This window comes from Poecilia formosa, unplaced genomic scaffold (assembly GCF_000485575.1).
Source record: "Poecilia formosa unplaced genomic scaffold, Poecilia_formosa-5.1.2 Scaffold77, whole genome shotgun sequence".
Lineage (NCBI taxonomy): Eukaryota > Metazoa > Chordata > Actinopteri > Cyprinodontiformes > Poeciliidae > Poecilia > Poecilia formosa.
Genome location: NW_006800016.1, coordinates 324,979 through 344,133, shown reverse-complemented (window position 1 = coordinate 344,133; position 19,155 = coordinate 324,979). Strand labels below are relative to the sequence as shown.

The window sequence follows — 19,155 nt, the reverse complement described above, 5'->3', positions numbered from 1 at the left end:
GATTATGAAATAATAATAAAAAAATTTCAAAAACACATTTAGAACTGCAGAAATAAGTGTAATTTTGGGTATTTGAGTATTATTATATTATTTGATTATATCTATAAGCTAATTGGTTGTTTGGCAGTGAAGCCAGAAAAATATAGTTTTCTGTCCTACCATCGCAAACATAAACATGGAATTTGGAAGTGTGGGCTTTGATTAGGGCAGATTGATGTCTTTGGCACTTTAAAAGAAAATCTTAAGATGTGAAAAAGCACCACTTGTCCACTGATATGCAAGCATGTATCCTACGATTACACCAGGGATGAGGATGCGGTTTGTACACATATTTACTCAAAGTCACATCAAATAAGAAATAAACTCACGGTAACGGCGTTTCCTTTTCAGGGGGACAGCAGGTTGACGCTGAAGCTGCACCCAAATTACATCAGAGTTACATCTGAGTTAAAAAAAACAAAAACAAAAATCTGTTTGCTTGAATTCTTGTTTCTACCTAAATACCTGGTTTTGCTGCCACTGCCACATCACATCATATGGCAGCTGGAAGTGAATTCGCTTCAGCCTCAAGTACTTTCCTAAAGAAGATTAAGATAGTTCGAAATGAGCGGCGACAGCCAGAACGAGCCAGAACAAAGTCGAGATGTTAATCTGCACTCACCAACATGTATGGGAGCAGGCAAAAGGCTGTACTCATGCTCCCCTGGTGTGTACTCTAAACTCTCACTGCAGTTCTTCTGGGCTTGGAAGGGAGGACTGAGATAAAGAGAAAGGAAAGATTCATGAAAAGGAAAAAGATCATTAGATATCCTATATATGAGGGAGCTTATGGGTTCGCTTGGCTCACTCTGTAGTTTTATAATCGTCAGAGTAAAGGCCTGCTGTCAGGTAATTCTTCCTGGGGGAGCCATCACTGTTCTCTTCCCTGCAGGGGGCTACTGCTTGTGTCGGAGCCTCGTCGACATCTGATTGGCTGAGAAACTCAGAATGCGTGTCACATTCAGGGACGTCCTTGGCAAAACTAAAAGGAAAGTGCAAACAGAGAGATAGAGTGATAGGGAGGGTAAAGGAGAAAGAGAGAGATAGAGGGCACTGGTTTAGCACACAGTGCTGAAAACGGTGGGTTAATATAACAGCAGCGAGTGGTTGTATTGAACAGTCAAGTCAACCAGCTCCGGTGTTCACCTCTGATGGCACGGAGAGTCACCGTGTTTTCTCTTCCGCCCCCTCTTCCTCCGGGCCTGCGACTCCAGATCCATGACCTGCTGCACCATGTTGCCTCCTCCTCCTCCTCCTCCTCCTCCTCCTCCTCTTTTCTCTGGCACCGCTTCTTCTGGCACCGCTTCTTCTGGCACAAAGTCAGCCGGCGACATGGACGGCGTCGCATGAGATGAGCGCGTAGGGGAGGACACGGCGGAGGGCAGCGGGTGCTTCCTGGGACGTCCTGGCCCCCTTTTGTTTTTCACCGCAGCGCAGTCTGGAGTTGGCACGCTCCTTCGCTGGCCACGGCTCCTCGAGTCACCTTGTAAACCTGCAGGAGGAGGAGAGGGGGAGAGGAGGCGAAGGGAGGGGAGGGACAGGGCGGAGGGGGAGCATGAGTGGCGGAGAGGAAGTGAGACAGATGTGGATGAGAGATTGAGCCAGCAGAAGGTGTGAGGTGAGGCCAGTCCGGGCTGAGTCATGTGGACGAGCCGCAGATTAGGTGAGTCACAACATTTCCTCTGACCGGATCACTTCTGGGAAATGCATTAAAAGTGATTTACGAGTTGCGCACAGTCAGAAATAAGTGATGCACACAAACACATTGAGGCACGCATACCTTTTATGCACATCATTTGTTTTTGCACACTCAGTTAAAGTGAAAAACAGTGCTGGAAAAGGAAACAGAGCAAAGTATGACCTAACGTTCTAATTCTGTGTTATTTTTTTCATCAGGGACAAAAAGAGATGTTTTTTCCTCACATACACACTCTGTGTGTGTCCCTCCCCCTCCCCTGACCTCCCTCTGATCCCTTCATCAATCTCTCCTGAGGTCATCCATCTTTTTGTTCCATTTTCCTCAGCCACTGACAAGACTGACCACTCTTTCCTTATTGGATTTTTCCAAATCAAACGGGCTCGGCCGGCCCAGCGGGGAGGAATAGGACGAGCTTTAAATAGCTGATCTGGTGGTTAACTAATGACTGTGCTTCGCTGGACAGCCCTGAGCTGGTGCGGCGTGCGGTTCAGGAAGATTTTAAAGATGTTCCTGCAGATTCCCAACAAGATATAGAACCCAAAAGTTGACAAGCGCTCATCTTAGCCATGAACTTCACTTTTCGGTTTCAGGGTGGAAGGAGCATAAAACACATACATCTTTAATAGATTTTAAAAACGAGAATTTGGTGCAAAAGTTTGAATTTATTCAGGATTTTCACAATTTTAACACAGGCTCAACTATAAACATCAAATTGATCCTATTCCTGGGACTGACCTGACTTTTAAGCATATTCCATATTCCAAGTCGAGGTTGAGTCTGTCAGCCTAATTGGTCCATTTTAAAGATGTCTGTTTGCCATCACTGTCCTATTGAAGTGCCTAGTTTCTTGCTTTACCAATCTTCACATTGAAGACAAATGCTCAGTAGGACTTAACTGGTCTGTGGGATATTAAAATTTATGGCATTGCTTTTTTACTGCTCAATGTATACAGTGCTGATTATGATTAACCCACATCTTCCTCACTATTCCCTTACTTTTTCACCATGACTATCTCCATATTCCTCTCTTTGAGCTTCATACTCTTGGTTGTTCAAATATTTATCAGTTGTGGTCGTCAAAAACATTGGAAGTCCATTCAAGGTGCCAAATATGTTATTGGGAAGTGGAGTTTTAATCCAAAGCCAGACTTCACCAAAGCTCACATCTGTAAGGATAACAGTATCTTCTCTGTTCAGGTTATGTAAAAACATTGTCACCACAGACAGTAACACTGGTGTTTCAAACAGCCTTTAGTTCACCAGGTGCTGGAGCTCTGGTGGTTCATCGGTCATTCCTGAACATCCTAACCAACTTTCATCTGAGTGTGACATTTTGGGTCGGACTGTTAAAATCCAAACAAAACTAGTTGCTCCAACAGGACATGATCCCAAAAGCATTAAAACTAGTTTTGGTGTGGATAACACTAAGGACTGAGCCTTGGGAGTAACCCTGACCCTCAGCTCTATTTAAAAGCTGTGGACCCCTGGTTTAAGATGCCCTAAAACCCAAGCAATTTCATGCAGCTATAACATTTTTGTAAGAAGAGTGCTCAAATTTCCTGACGGAGGTATGCCAGAAGCTTGTTCAAAGAGACAAGCAAATTGTATCCAGTCGTTAATTAGTGATAAATTAATGTATATATTTGAGTTTGTAGGTATTTTGACCCTATGTAGATTTTAGAGGACCCACAATAAATTCAAACTTCTTCACCAAATTCTTGTTTTGGAAATAAATGTTTCGGAGTTGGTTGGTGAATGAAGAGTTCAAATAAACCAAGAGTGTTTATAAGCTTCAGATCACTACTGTAATTTCTAAACAAATTCTAAGAGGAGTGGCTGCAGAGTGGCTGTGTTGGTGCCCTTGCACAGGAAAGGGACTGAAGCTGGCTAAAAAAAGAATGGAGTCTGATTTCTCCTCATGCAGCCTCCGGGCTTTGATGTGTGGCTCAACAACACCTGAGAAAAAGCAGCTCTGTCACTATATTGGGCACACGGCTGCTGGTTGGTGGAGTTTCATCTCCGCACTGTGCAAATAGCAAAATCTGTCACACTGTGCGAGTAAAAAGAGGCTCTCTGCGTAAACCCATTTTCTCAGCTCGCTGTCATTATACGACTGCTATTGTTATATTTCAATGGTGTTGGAGTCTCTGTTTTATCTGGATTGCTGTCAGCATTCAAAATAGATTCACATTTAGCGCCAGTGAAGCAACAACAGAACACAGTTGTGGATTCAACAGTTGCCCATTCAGATCATTAAAGCATTCTCACCTGCCTCCCTCCTCTCTGTCCACGCTGGCTCGTCCCTCCTCCATGACTTCTCCCCACTTCCAGGGATCCTGCTGCTCAATCCGCTCCTCAGGCCCCTCCCCGCTGCTGACATGGCTGCAGAAGTGAACAGGTTGGTGTGTTTTGGAGCGTACAGGCGTGAGTCGTTGACATCATCTTCGCCGTCCTCATATTCTCCTTCTGAGGCAGCCAGTCTGCCCACGCGTTTGTCCCCGGAAAAGCCTCTCCAGCTGGGGTTCAGGGTTCCAAATCCTGGGCTTCCTAGACTCCCAAATGTTGCCCAGTTGTGGCCCAAGCCGCCCCAGCCTCCTCCAAAGGAAGACAGGTGAGTGGAGCCAAGGCCCAAAGAGGTGAGAGATGTGTTTTTGTACCTCTCTGCCGAAGAACATGATGAAGAGGAAGTGGCAGCGGAGAAGGGAATGCTTCCATTTTGACGTAGCCAAGGCGAGTCTTTAGACAGCATGCTTCCCGGTCCTTTTCCCCCTTTCCTTCTTCCCTCTACTTGCCCAAAAATGAACCCTGACTGTGTCTTTGAACCACTCAAGAGCTCCCTATCCATGCCGTCTTCCTCCTCCTCATCCTGTAACTCCTCTTCAGTTTCCATGTTTCGCTCACAGTGGCGGTGACGGTGCTTATGTTTATGTTCGCTCCTCCCCCAGCCACAAGAGAGGCCAGAAACGAACCCCGAGCTTACTTCTCTGCTGCTAGCCCCTAAATCTCCCTCCACCTCTCCTCCTAAAGCTCCCTCCCTGAGCAACCTGCTTCTGCGCCTGTGGAATCTGGCCGGGTTGAGGAGGAAGTGAGCGTGGTGGGACTGATGGGGGGCGTACTGGTGAGGGGGTGGAAGCGGGAAAGAGCTGGGGAGGTGGTGGTAGAGCGACGGTGGTGCTGGTGGGTAGCTGCCGTAAAAGCCCATGTTTTCAATTGTTTCCTGGAACTTTGAGGGGCAGCCGCACTGCCGGCGGTCCAGTTTCCTGCTACAATGGCAAGGATAGAAGGGCTGAGGGGTGAAGGAAGGAGCCGCTGGGAAGGATGCAGGGTGTGGCGAGTAGAAGCCATTCAGATTGATCCGGAAGATGTTAGACCGGTGGGAATGAGAGGAGGAATGATGTCGCCTTCCTCCGTCAAAGCCTTGCCCAAATCCCGTCCTCGCCCAGCTCCGTCGTCCAATGTGAACCTCGTTGAACTGAGCGATCAGATCATCCAGTTCAGCTAGGAACTCTGGGTCTTGCATGTGCATCTGTTGGTGCTTCTTCTTATGCTTGTTCTTCTGTCTCTTCAGTGCACTATGTCCAAGGCAAGAGTAATAGTCAGAGTGAGTGCACTTGTTGTGTCCAAGGCAGGTGCACAGGCAGGCACAGGAAGCGGGACAGTCGTAATCCCTGCGCCTGTGTCGGTGCCGGTCTCTGTGGCGCTCTGCGGCATTTGAGCTGTTCATGGTGTTTGAGTGTCTGGCCACATGAGAGAGGGGCGACGAAACCGGAGAGGGGCGGTCCACAAGAGATGGAGGGAGCCTTTGACCTCCCAGAATCACCCCTGACCCATGACCCATCCTCAGTATTCCTCGGGCTCCCCTCATCTCGCCTCGCTCAGAGACGCTGTTGTTATCTGTTCCTATCCCGCTGTCGCTGGGCAGCGTCTCGTCACTGTGTGACTCGCTCCTTGGTGAGGGGGTGGCCTCCTTCAGGTGACTCGGGGAACCCGGTAAATGGTGCATTGAAGCAGTGGCACCCGAGAGCTTACATGAAGACTGGTGAAAGGGAAACTGATGTCTCCCTTGACATGGGCAGCTCTTTTTTACAAAGGGGGAGAGGGAAGAGGAGGAAGGAGGACGTGGGGACGTACAAGAGGAGGATGGGGAAGGGAGGGAGAAGTGGTGGGAAAAGAGAAGGGAGGATGTCGGTTCTGTGAGGCTGCCTTCACTGTAAGGACTCTGGGCTCCACTGGAGTGGGTAAGTGATGGGGAAGGAAATGGATGAGATGGGGGTGGCTGTGGCTGGCCAGATGAGAAAAGAGATGCTTCAGGGGGACTGGTAAACAAAGACGACTGCGTGGAGTTCTGGGAGCTAGAGTTTAGGTTTGCTGATTGGGACTTAGGCTTGCGTCCTCGCCTCTTGCCCATGTAAATGGTCCCTCTTTTGCTTACATTGATCTGAGGGCCCAGCTTGCTCCCAAATGAGGAGGACAGGGCTGTAAGGGTGTGAACTGTTGTGTCCTCAATTGATTTACACATTCTCAATGAGGTTTTACCATCCACTACCTCTCCTCCCCTGCCCTCCTTCCCCATATAACCAGACATGATTACTTTGTGAAGTCGCCTCTTCTTTCTTTTCTTCATTTCATTAATCAGTCTCCTGATCTTTAGCTGCCGGTTCCCCCGTTCAGGAGGATAAAAGTCTTCACTCCTTTCCTTGCGATTGGGGGGATTCAGTGCATCTTCGCCCTGGTCCTCTGGGAAGGGCCTTTTGGGGGGCCGCCCTCGTTTCTTAGGGCTGGACTTAGACTGCAGTATCGGTACCAAGACCGGGGCTTTCTTAGATCTGTCACAGCGTACAATGGGCTCCTCAGAGGGAATATCATTTGGTGAAAGTCGAGGAGGAGGCTCATCCAAACTGGAGCTGTGGGATTTGGGGCGGCCCCTCTTCCTGGCTGAATCTGACATGGGGTGAGTTTGTTTTGGGGCTGCTAAAGACACTGGGGGGGAGCAGCTGGATAAGGAGCTCAAGGGCGCTGACTGTGACTCATCGCTCTGCTGAACAGCGGTTTTGGATGGAAACGATGTCTTAGTGATCTGGGGGAAACTTAGCGATGGATTATGCAGGGAATCCAAAGAAGCTTCCTGATTTTCCGCTCTGTGGGCGCGATGTACCAGCCTGGTCCAGCTGGGCCTTCTGGCTTTGCGCTTCTTGAGTGGTCGGCTGTCCTGCTCTCGGGGCGAAGAGGGGGGAGAAACAGGAATGTGAGAGGAAGACGGGGGCAAGTGGGGAGGAGCTGAGGACATAGAGAGAGGCGGAGGCACTACTGGGTGTCTTGATACGTCTTGTTCTTTTGATTTATTGGAATCACCTGTTGAAACGGGCTCACTTTCTTTAGAAAGTCTACAACTGTCAATTGTCTTTTCTTTCTCCTCTAGTCTGACTGGAGTCACTTTCTTAGAGCTCTTATCTAATTTAGCAGTACCAACTGTTTCACCACATTTTGCATTATTATCTTGTGTCCTCAATCTTTCAGGGCTTAACCTATCTGCCTTTCCTGTCTCATTCTTTAGGTTATCCCTCCATAAATCGCCAGTTCTGTGTTTCTGATCCTTTTCTTTGTCATGTCTTGATCTCCCATCCTTGTCCTTCTTTTTCTTAACCTCATCCTTTCTTTTTTCACTTTTTTCTCTGTCTGCCTCTGGTCTATCTCTCCTTGATTTTTTATCTCTACGTCTCTCCTTCTTGGATTTCTTCTCTTTCTCTCTCTTATTGGCTATCAGGGGTAGTGGAGAGGGATCACAACCCTCTGACTGGGCGGAGGAAGGATCCAAGGAGGGGGAAGACTGTGATTTGGGGGTGATTTGGTGACAGGGAGAAGAGTCTGGCTTAGTCTTACTGGAAAGCTCTTTATGGGAGCCAGAAGACACCAGAGGCCTCACTGTGGAATCTGTGGAAGAAGCAGAAGAGGAACCGCTGAGTTTTCCAGCTTTGTTTTTCGACGAGGACAAAGTGCCAAGGATATTTGAAGAACTCCTCCCATTCGATAGTTCCTTCTGTTTTGCTGTCTGAACCAAACCATTGTGTTTCTTGGAGCTGTTCCCTTCATTCCTGGTTTCTGAAGTGGAGACTGTCTGCTTGCTCAGTGTGGACGGAGTGGTAGAAGTTGTCTGATCTGTTGTGGGAGAGCAGGATTTAAGTCCTGCAGGGGCAGACTGTCCATTAACACTTGGAAGCTTGTCTTTCTTCACTTTCTCTGATGAGCCATTTGAATTATCATCCGTCTTATCGGCCAGCTTGATGGGAACCTGGGGAATGCAAAAACACAATTTCTGTCACAGACTGCAATAACCTTGAGATTTATCAGTAACAGTGCACACGCCCTTGTTTTAAAAATGAGACACTGATTAATCATTCTTAAGCTTTGTCCATCTTTAATGTGGGTTCAAGACACACTATGGTTTGTGTGTTCAGCTGATAAACAAACTATAGTGTAATGAGGAAAAATAAGAGGAACAGCCTAGCTTTGCATCCTTTATCCTTAATCCTGCACTTGCTGAAACACAAATTGATTAAACTTCAGCATTCAGTCTTCTTCAGTTGACTCTTGTCATAAATTAAGGTAAACCTGGCTAAGCTTAGCCAGAAAGAAAAAGATAACCCCAAAGCATCATACTGCCATCACAATGTCTCAACCTTTGGCAGTGAGACAGACTTGTACCTGTAAACCTAAAAGAGGGTTGTGCATACAAGTTCTAGTAAAATAAGCAATTTCTGAAACACTCACTTACCTTTTTGGTACCAACTACCAGACAATGTTCAAAGCCTTCTAGAGGCACATCAAAGCTAAAATTTCCCAAAGCCTTGGGTGGAAATAGTCATAGTCTGTTGAACCAAAGTCTTAAATATATGTTTGGCTCAAAAATAATACCAGAAGACTGCCATACCAACAGTGAGACACGGTGATGGCAGTAAGATGTTTTGTGGTTATTTTTTTCTTTCCGGTCACTGAGTGAAATTATGAAGAGAACCAGTTCTCGCCAGTTTGGACCTTAAAACTTTGGATTTCCGCTAGAAAGTCAAAAATGAAAACACAGAAACTGTGGAGCAAACAGAAGAGACACGTAGACAAGACATGTTTTCACAATGTGAGAGAGTTGGAGAACGTTTGGGAGGTACTATCTCTATCAGTGGCGAAGTATCAGTTCAAGGTTGTGTGCACTTATGCATCTGGGTTACTGCAACTTCTTTGATGTATATTTCTCCACCTACTAGATTTGTTGATTTCTACCTTGAACTTTTGAGGATATGTCAGATTAATGCTGTAACAGGGGTGTGTAACCAGAAAATATTTGAATTGCTTCAAGAGAGAGTATAAGAATAAAATGGGTCAAACAGGTAGAGAAAATGAGGGCATACCAAGGAAAAGGAGAGAGCCAGGTGATGGAAACTGGAATGGGGGCAAAGAGAGGAGAAATGCAAAGGTGGAGGAAAAAGAGAGGAGTCGAGTGGGACAGGGAAAGAGGGGGGAGTGAAAGATAAATGAGAGCGCGTAGAGAAAAGAGGGGATGTAAAAATAGAAGAGAGCTACAGATATAGAGGGCCAGGCAGAGACTGAAAGAGAGAGAGAAAACATTGCTATTGGTAGCTATAAATTGTCACTAATACAGATGAGAAGGCTTGACATTTTATACTCGTTCTGTAATTTTGGTATGCTGCTGCTGCTGCTCGAGTGACGTTTGAGCAGCTATGGCTATAAGCTTCCCCTTGGGCGATCATCACAAGGACTGATGGACCGATGTCTGCAATAACTCCAACTAGCTACCATCCTATCAGTCTAATTTTAGGTCTGTTAATTGTAATCTGCTGCTCAGGTTTCAGTTCTGAGACAATAGCTTATTTCACACTTATCTCTTTTCGCCATTCCGGTATATACGAGAATCTGCTGGTTAACTCTAAAAACTAACAGAGAAACTACAACATGTGGTTCTTTTTAATAATGGATGAAAACCCTCATTCACTGAAAGCCTTGGTTGTTGTCCTTCTATTTAAAGCTAACGTCAGCAGCAGATTTACTGCCAGCAGCTGGGAGGCTGAGTGTCCTACCTGTTTGCCAGTCTTGGTTCCTTGGCTTGATATGTTGGGGGCAGAAGCAGGAGCAGACTCTGAAGTTAATGTCGAGGATATCGACAAAGGCTCCGATGACGAGGACGATAATGGCTTTGCAAGCGGCGGTGAAGCAGCAGATGTAGTTTTTTTGGATGTGGCCTGGACGGCATCCAGGCCCGATCGCTGCTCCCTGTTTGCCTCGTCTGTGGCTGGGCTGCTTTTGATCTGCTGGACCGCTCTTCCCTCTCCATCTGCCCTCAGCAGAGCCCCCCTGCCTTGCCTCTGATACGTCCTGATGGTGGGCTTGCACACGTAGCTCTCCAAAATTTTGGGCGGCTTTTTGGTGCGCTTGGCCTGGAGTCCAATCCGGACCCTTACGTTCCCCTCGGGGCAGTTTGACTCCCTGCCAGAGAGCTGGAGCTCCTGCTGCCCTCTGCAGCGCCCCTCGATGAGCAGCTCCAGCACTGCTCCCTTGTCCCCTTCTCTTTTTCCTCCTGGTCCTTTCTTCTCCTCCTCTTTTTTCCCAACATTGCCACTCTCCCCCTCGACTCTCTTCTTTTTATCTGACACTTGGTCCTGCTTACAGTCTTCAGGAGCAGAAGTGGAGTCCAGAGTGGAGGCGGTGGTTGGAGGGGTCCCCCCCTTCACTCTCTGGTCCATCAGAGAAGTCAGGGGGGAGAGGCAGTGTTCTGCGGAGTTCCCAGTATAACACCTTCAAATGAGCCCAGAGGGACTGTTGGGGTCAAAGACGAAGGGCAGACTGCAGGTGCAAACCAGAAAGGTTAGCAAAACAGATCCCTTAACTGTCCAAGTGCAGTTTATTGCCGTCAACCAGCGAGGGAAGGTCTCTCTCTTGTCCTTCAGACTTGAGCTGAGTAAATATGAATCCAAAAGAAAGAGGAGACGAAAAAACAGACACACACACACACAGAGAGAGAGAGAAAGAGAGAGAGAGAGAGAGAGAGGCCAGAGATTAGTCATTTTAGTGAGCTCAGATGCTGAATCGCAGCGGCACAGGAATTGAGGGGGAAAGTCCCCTTCCTGCAGGCAGCTGCAGCGAGGTGCTAAAGTCTGTGTCCACAGAGATGATCTCATCATACAGAAAGCCCAGGAGGCCAATCAGATTCCCAGAATGTCAGCTCTAACTGGAAGACTTTACTCACAATCCCACCAAACAACTGTCACAGTGGTCTCTTCTGACGGTCTTCAGCTACGGTGCATAACAAAAGCGCTTTTGTAAGAACTCTTACATTTTCTATTATGTTAGCTCAACACTAAAACATTCTGAGGGGGATTTTATGTGACTGACCAACACAACGTAGTGCATAATTTTGAACTTGAAGAAAAATGTTACAAGGTTTTTAAAAGTTTTTTTTTTTTTTTTTTTTTGCAAATAAAATTCTCAAAAGCATGAAGTGAATTAGTAGTGTCCCTAAAAAAACATCCAGTCCCACTGCCGCTACCACATTTCACCGTATGGAAGTTGTTTTGCTGTGATGTAAAGTAATAGTTTTCTATCACAAGTCGTCTTGTCAGACCAAACATGGATGTCTGACACTCGTTTGGCTCTGTGGAAACTGTTATCTGTAAGACTGGATACATCCAAAGGCGATTCTAAGAAATCCCTCTTCCTTCTCAGTAAGATCACATTTTAAAGCATTTCAAACATGACGCTGCCAACACCTTGTTTCGCCGCGCGTTTTAGGGTGACGAATGTTTAGTAATGTTTTCTAGCAAACCTCTGAGGCCTTAACAAAACATAAATTTATACTGAGACTAAACTACACACACTAAAGGAAGTTGGTTTCACTGGATTTTAAAAGTTTCAAGAGGTAGGAGGGATGGATATGAATGCACACTTTTCAAATTCTTACCTGTGAACATTAATAGTTTCCTTCTAATTCACGACTAAGTGCAGCTTTGTTGATCTGTCACAAAAATTCAAATAAAATACACAGAATGTTTTGGCTGTGATCTAATGGAGAAGTTGTGCAGAGCACTGCCCCTATAGATCTGAACCACAGCCACAGTCCCCTGCACACTGTAGCTCAGTTACAACCCTTACTATTCCTCTCCCTAAATCACCGAATCAATCAGTCGTCTCCTGACATATTCGAACACTTGATCCAGTCTCCTCCCCTCGTCTCCCAACTGTCTTTGCCTTCTGTTCTCAGCAACTCCCACAGCCACCTCTCCACCCACCCTTCCCTTCACTGTAGTCTCTTTTCTTTCGAAACCCCCCGCCCCCTTTCGTGTTTGGCTTTAACCTTTTTTTCATACATTTCCTATTAGTCCCATCCACTCTCATTCCCTCTCTGCAGACCACACAGTAAAACAGTCAACCCGAAAACTGTATCGTTGTTAATCAGAACCATATTTCTTCCCTCTGAGCAGTCCTTTCTGCTTTTCCCTCCTCTCCAGCCTAAATCCTTCCATTCACAGCGCAAACCATTCCCCTCCTCCCTCCCGCTTTTCAGTAGTGGTAACACAAATCCGTAGGAAAGGGTAAAACTTATTTTTGGAAAGGAGTGCAAATTCCTCCTCCTCCCATTGCTTCCTCTAAGTCAAGTAAAGCTTTTCATTGACCCCATTGTAAATGGACTTTTAATGTGACATTACACCAGAGAAACACGCCCTAAAAATAACAATCCGCTCACCAGAGAAAAACTTTCACTCTCACTCACCCTGCGTTCACAACTGTTTTTCTTCCAAACCGAAAAGCTTTGAAAAGGAAAGTGACATCCTTCGTCGAGCTCCTCTCATTAGTCTCCATCTCTCATCAAGGGACACGCTCGTCCATTTTCTAATAAAACACACCCCGCCAAAGCATTCTTGCGGCTCTTTCTTCTTGTGTCTCTGGAGGGCCACTTATGAAATAGCTCATCTGTCTCTCAACAACACGTTGAATTGCTGCCTTAAACCTACGAGAGCATCTCAGTTTAATGTTTTCATTTAGGAGCTCAGTGGACCATCTTTCCTGCCTCTAGGTCCCCGAGTCCAAACACACACAGAAACTCTTTCCTTGAATCACACGAATCGACATCTGTTCCAGAAACTGCTCTTATGTAACAGTATTGGAAAGCATGTTTAAGGCCAGTACTGCTTACAATAAAATCAAACGAGTACAGCTGTGGACAGTAGCTTTCTTAAAGATGCAATCCAAGGATGCCAATTTATTCCGCTTGACAACCGTATACCGACAGTAAAACGCAGATGAGTGAGAAAGGACGTCACAAAATGCAAAATTTAAACAATGTGCTGCAGAAAAAAAAAATCTGCTTACTGTTTCTCGTGTGAGATTGGGTTTATAACGTCACAAGAAGCCCAAGAATCAATCTGATCAGCCAGCATTGGAACATATTATGCCGGAAAAGCAACTCCTGATAAATTGAGGCATAGACTCCAAAACGCTCATTTGAGTTGAAAAATGCTAACCATACAGGTCTGAGCCAGAATTTGACTGATGTTCCCCAAGCCATGAAGGGCGCTGAGTAGAGGCAAACGATTATTCAGATCTCTAACTTGCACGAATGTGTTTATATTTCTGATTCAATTTTTCCGTCTGTTTGGTTTTTCGGCACATGTACATGCCAGACACCGTCGGGAGCCCTACCCACACGACTTTCTTTTTCTTTTGCACGTACAAACGACAATAAATTTATAGCTTCATATAAATAAAGTATTTTTGGTTTTCTCCATATGAAAAAAAAAAATCTTTGTCCTTGCCAAAAGAAGTTCTTTGTAAACACTCCAAATATCTTCACCCATAGAAGAAAAAGGCCCCAAGATATTGCATTTACTGTAGCATTATATTCTGTACTGTAACACGCTCACTAAAATGCACTACAGAACAAAGAAGAAGGTATGAAGCTTGTATTTAAAGACTGCTGCTGTTGATGTGCTTGGGGTCATGCTTCAGCATTGATTATTTGTACCTCATTTCCACTGAGTGGTACAGCACGGGTCGGTGTGGTTTGGTTCGCTGAAAGGGCTTCCACCACAAGTTGGACTTTCCCTGGGAAGCCAGGATGAAACCCAAAAGCCTATTGTGGCATCAAACATGTTGCACTAGTTTGTCTTGTGATGGTCGCAAGCAAAGACATTTTTCTGTCCCCCAGTCAAATGACTGTGCTGTGTGATGCCAGAAGCTCCACCCTAACTATGCCATACCAACTACAACTGCACACCACCTAGAGCCTATTTAGGATGGTGCAGTATGGGTCGCTTATATGGACCGCTTTTACAATGGGAGCTGACAAAACAGCATACCGAACCGCACCGACCCATGTCATGCCACTCATTTGAAACAAGACATCGCATACTAATCCAACTAATTAAAGAACCTCGTGGATATTGCTTCCACTAATCTGTAAGCATAAGATATATTGCCCGAAAAACATCTATTTGTTAAAAATAATTATTTTTCTGTGTCCCCAAATCCTTGGAGCCCTGGGCTACTGCCCCAAGTGAATGTCTGTCATTCACTTGTACTGCCTCCAACATCTACTTAATTTTCCAGACTAGAGCCAGTCTGAACTCTCTTTAACTTCTCTCTTTCTGTCTACTGAACAATGGGAGTTTTTCTTACTTCCCCCCTGGAGTTGACTGGACTGTTGTTGTTGCCAGCTGTATTACCTGTCCACACAGTGGGGCTAACCGACAGATCGGGGCTTTGTACGAGTCAGAAGTAGCGAGGGATGCAGCAGTTCTGCAGGAAGCGTCGTTGGAACTTATCTTAACCTTTATTGTTACCAGATTTCTCAAATGTTTTGATGATGCTGTTCTGACTAGAGATAGACACATTGAAGTTAGGCAATGCTTGCTACTAGTATCAGGGATTACCGCGCTTTAACTTCTTTATAAAGAAATGTGCTTGGGGTCATGCCTGAGTATTGATTATCTATACCTCAGGTCTGGAGACCTGAGTAACTGTCCCTTCCCTCACCTATTGCTGTTTCTTGCCAGTCTACTAGCTGAAAGAAATGGCTGTACAGTTTTTCCCTTGCTTACAGGCTGGACAAACTCAAATCTTATCAGTTATTAAGAAAGCACACAGTTATGACATGAAATAGGTATTAGGCAACACTATCAGTTAATATAGTCGGAGCCTCCCAAACAAGAAAACTGCTCTAAAAACAAAACTTATCCATTATTCATTGCAGTACTTCAGTACAATACTAACATAGTTCTATTGTACTATGAAAGAGTGAAACAGCTGGATTTATATTTCATATTTTCAAAAGTATTTCAAATTACTGATCCTCTCATGGATCCAACATTGGGGAAACTATTTCATCTATGAAAAACTGTTGAAATGATTTCAAACATTAAACTTATCAAACCTTTTTCTATACGTTTTGAGTTATGCAGACATCATTAACTAGAGTTTATCATTATCACAATAAATAACAGTACAATTTTTCCCCTGATAAGGACATCCAGTGCTATAATTGCCCGTACCTTGATGGGGAACGAAGGTTTCCCCAGCCTGCTATCATCATCCTGAATAACTGACTGCTGTTTAAAAACTGAAGCAGGTAAACTGTGAGCAGTATGTCTGTCAAGTAGCTAACTACACATTCTGCCAGAGCAGATAGCCCAACTTATTAACTCCCTAATATCAGCTAGTTATACTCTTGGTGTTATTCTGTAAATAATATAAGACTTGCAGAAAGGTCTTATATTCTCTGCTAAAAAGGTTACTAAATTTATTTTTCTCTATTTTTTTTTAATATTTGTACCTAAATTGATGCATCATGTACATATAGTCGTAGGAATCTCAGACTGGTGGAGACGTTACAATTAAAAACAAGGAGATTGCAAATGCACACATTCAAAATAACTCTAATCAGTTACCTTTTGTGATGTCACTAAAGACATGTTGATATGAAGAATAGATTTTATCTTGAGAGAATGACAAGTTATAATACAATACCGGAACAAGTATTTTCTCCTCATTAAATGTTATTCAACAGACAACAAAGTAGAGCTAAAGACTTTACTCAAAAGTTTTGGTAACAGCTTTAAATGCAGGCACTTTCTGAAACAGCTGTAGTGAAAAGCGACGGCAGGCAGATGATGAGAGTGGCAGGTTTTCAAACCTAAAAGGGTAAGCCCATTCAAGATCAGTCAAAGAGCATACTAATAGCTCCTTATGCTCTCCAGAGCCATACCTCTCATACATAACTCTGAATTATTCTAAGATTAGAGCAGAAGCTATTCCCAGTGACAGAATGATGGGTGGACTTGACACCGTAAGTCACTGTGGTTCCTCTGGAGAGGGACGATTAAATCATGATAATGGCCCTCCGTCTTTCCAGCAGCATCATGATCACCATCCTGTGACAGTGTTATCATCGAGGACCACAACAGCCGCTAGCATCTGCCTGACAACAGCAGGAGCACAGCTGGAAACTGGGCTCCAGTGTTGGCATCTCAGGTTATTGAACCATGAAGCCTCGCAGTTAGTCACTCGGTTCTCACACCTCACCTTCACAGGGAAGGAGTAGCGCCCATAAGGAGATACTGTGAGGTAGTGGCCAACCGTACGAATTTACTAGGCAATCGTAGATGAAAGTCTTTTTATAATACATTTTTATTTTTTTTTTGTTTTCTTCATTGGTTTGTCATGCTTGTGTCTTTCAGAGCGTACTTCTCATTCCTGTCCTTATAGTCCTGATATTATGTTCTGGTTCCAGCTTTTACGGTGCTTGGAAAAGATGACCAGTGGCTCGCATCTGGTCACCTTTTTCTAGAGCTTTCGGATGCGCCCCTATACAGAGAAGTAAAGTACTTTGCAATAGTATTCACCTTAAACAGTTATCCTTTTTGTCAGATTACAAGTGTTCACTTCAATTTACTTTATTGGAATTTCATATGATCAACTAGCACAAAGTAGTGGTTAACTATAAGCGGAAGAAAATGATTTTAATTGTGTTTCGCAAATAGAAATCTCTAAGGTGTGTTGTGTATGGCAGAAACCAATTTTACAGCAACTACAGCTGCAAATCTTTTGGGGTTACGTTTCTGCCAGCTTTACAACGAGAGACTGAAATACTTTCTTGCAAAATAGCTCAGGCTCAGTCAGATTGATGGAGGTCTTCTGTGAAAATCAGTTTTCAAATGCTGGAACAAATAACTGCCATATGGTTAATGGTTTTCTCCAACTTGAGCTCCAGATTGCTGCAGCTCCTCCAAAGCCACTGCTTGCCTGGTTAACGCCTTGCACAACTTGGCAGTTTAGGTGGATGACCATGGAAGCTTTGGATTTAAGTAATTCAGTTTCTCTCTAACATGTTAAGTTTCTTGGTCGTGTTGCTTGTTCTCTAATTTCCAATAACTAACCTCGGATGCTTTCACAGATCAGCTATACTGAGACTATGTTACACCTATTTGCTAATTATTTCTGAAGGCAATTGAATTGGTTGCACAGGTTTTGGCTTAGTGTAACCATGCCACACTTTTCTTATTTTTACTATTCATTGCACCCTTTATTTCCACCACACATTTTTACTCTTCTTTTCTGCTTGTTTATCACATAAAACTCCCGTAAAAGACATTAAGGTTCGTGGCTCTTGCGTGACAGAGCGTTGATAAAGTTTGAGGGGTGTGAATACTTTTGCGATTTTTCTATTTCCCACCTCCTCACACGTACACACGCTTCTCCCTCAGTTAGAAGTGTGTTGATTGAACATTATGTACTCGGGTCGCAGTTGTGTCGGCTGACTGATGTTGCCACTGTAGATATATTGAAGCTTTCTCTCCTCTAAAATGACTTTGCGCACCATCCTCTTGATGCTGGCGCACTTGCAAATGAAACACACGTGTTGTTGTTGCTCCTTTCTCCTCCGTTATTACATATGACGCGTGTTTGAGCGTCCTAATATATATATTAAAAAAAAACAACACAACAAACATGCACAGCAAGCGAGCTAAAAACTCAACATGGAAGTAAAAGCGGGAGCATGGCATCAAAACGCGCCTGCTGATGTGGATCAGTCCCGAGAGAGCCCCCCTCCCCACCCCCTCTGTCCTCTGCCAGTCCCCCTGCTGGTGTCAGCAACATTGAAATAAGAAAAATATCACCGCGCAAGGAGAACAGAGGAAGGGGGGGAAACACGCTCAGCAACAAGGGATAAAATTAGCGCAAAGCGGATGCACCGAATTTGAGCTCGGTCATGATGAAAAGGCCTGCGCACCTTAATACGGACTGCCATGACAATCTGTAATAAGGCTACGTAGGCTACTTACCCAGAGAGCGCGTCCCAGAGCCAACTGCGTTCAAGGCAAAAGGAGCTGAAGGTGTTGCTGTCCTGCTCTCCGCTCCTGTCGGTTCTAACTGCGAGCGATCCGCCGCTTCTGGTGCATTAGATTGTGGCTCCGATTACATAACTAAGGCCGGCGGAGGTTAAAAACACCCCCGAAAGGCGAGTTTGTTTCCCAGCAGAGCGCGGAGCCCTCCGTGCAACAACATCGGCGCGGGTGTTTTTCATAATCGGTACAGTCGACGGATCTCCGCCGAAGCGTCTCCGCAGCTAGGTGGCGTACTGGTTACACCCACTGGGTCTTATTTTGCCCACTTCTCTCTCAGGGAAAGTTGGATCGCTCCCGCCAGTTCTCATGGCTCACGGCGCTCTGATGTACGTGTGTGCGCACACAAGCAGGCAGGCAATGAGGAGGAGGAGGAGGAGGAGGAAGAGGTGGTGGAGGAGGGGGACGGGCTGAAGGCTGCAGCTCTCTAGTGCATATGTGCGTGTGCGGTTGGATGTGCGGGAATGCAACTGCGTGGCCATTTTCATGTGGCCAGAGGAGGAGATAAAACGGCGAAGTGAGCCCAGGATCTCGTTGCAGTTCATAACAGGCGATCAGAGGAAGGCTATTTAGTCTCTTAATAAAATGGCGACGATTTGGCTGAAGTGAGCTGCTGTCAGGGTGTTTTTCTTCTCTTCTGGTGGGGAGCAGCTCAGAAGTTGCAGAGTGCGTCATGTGAGATTCGGGGTTCAGCTCATACACTGCTGGGAGAGGCAAACAGGATATGAACATTTATTAAAAAGTTAAAGTGAGGACTGCTTATTATGCACTAGTTAAACAAAGAAACAAAAAGCAAACAGTCTCTCTCTATCACTCATCCATGGATAATATATTTTATTTCAAGCATAATGCATTTGACAATAATAGAAGTTATACATTATATCGCTATCTGTTTTGTTGCCAATCATAGGTTCAAAATCAGAACGGTTTAGGTCCACAGGGTGTGTGTCCAGTTCATTGATATACCTCGTCAAATAAATGTGTCAAAATTCTCAAAATAATACATTTTTATTGCAG

At 45.1% G+C, this 19,155-nt stretch overlaps 1 protein-coding gene across 4 annotated transcripts in view; it reads right to left on the bottom strand.

The window, feature by feature from the left end:
* Nucleotides 1-18,744, bottom strand: part of LOC103140776 (histone-lysine N-methyltransferase ASH1L) — a 23,619-nt gene extending 4,875 nt beyond the window's left edge. For 2 of the 4 annotated variants that reach the window (XR_001662651.1, XM_016673455.1), the window contains exons 1-8: nt 18,079-18,721; nt 9,826-10,699; nt 4,007-8,027; nt 1,186-1,531; nt 848-1,021; nt 662-756; nt 505-578; nt 369-414 (exon numbers count right to left, since the gene is read on the bottom strand). Coding sequence is in view for 3 of the 4 variants with exons in the window: in XM_016673455.1 (XP_016528941.1) it covers nt 369-414; nt 505-578; nt 662-756; nt 848-1,021; nt 1,186-1,531; nt 4,007-8,027; nt 9,826-10,488 (5,419 nt within the window). In the remaining variant the exon portion in view is untranslated. Of the gene's footprint in view, nt 1-368; nt 415-504; nt 579-661; nt 757-847; nt 1,111-1,185; nt 1,532-4,006; nt 8,028-9,825; nt 10,700-18,078 lie in introns of those variants that run through there. The other 2 variants (XM_007556064.2, XM_016673456.1) reach the window with 2 other exon arrangements.
* Nucleotides 18,745-19,155: the final 411 nt, after the last annotated feature.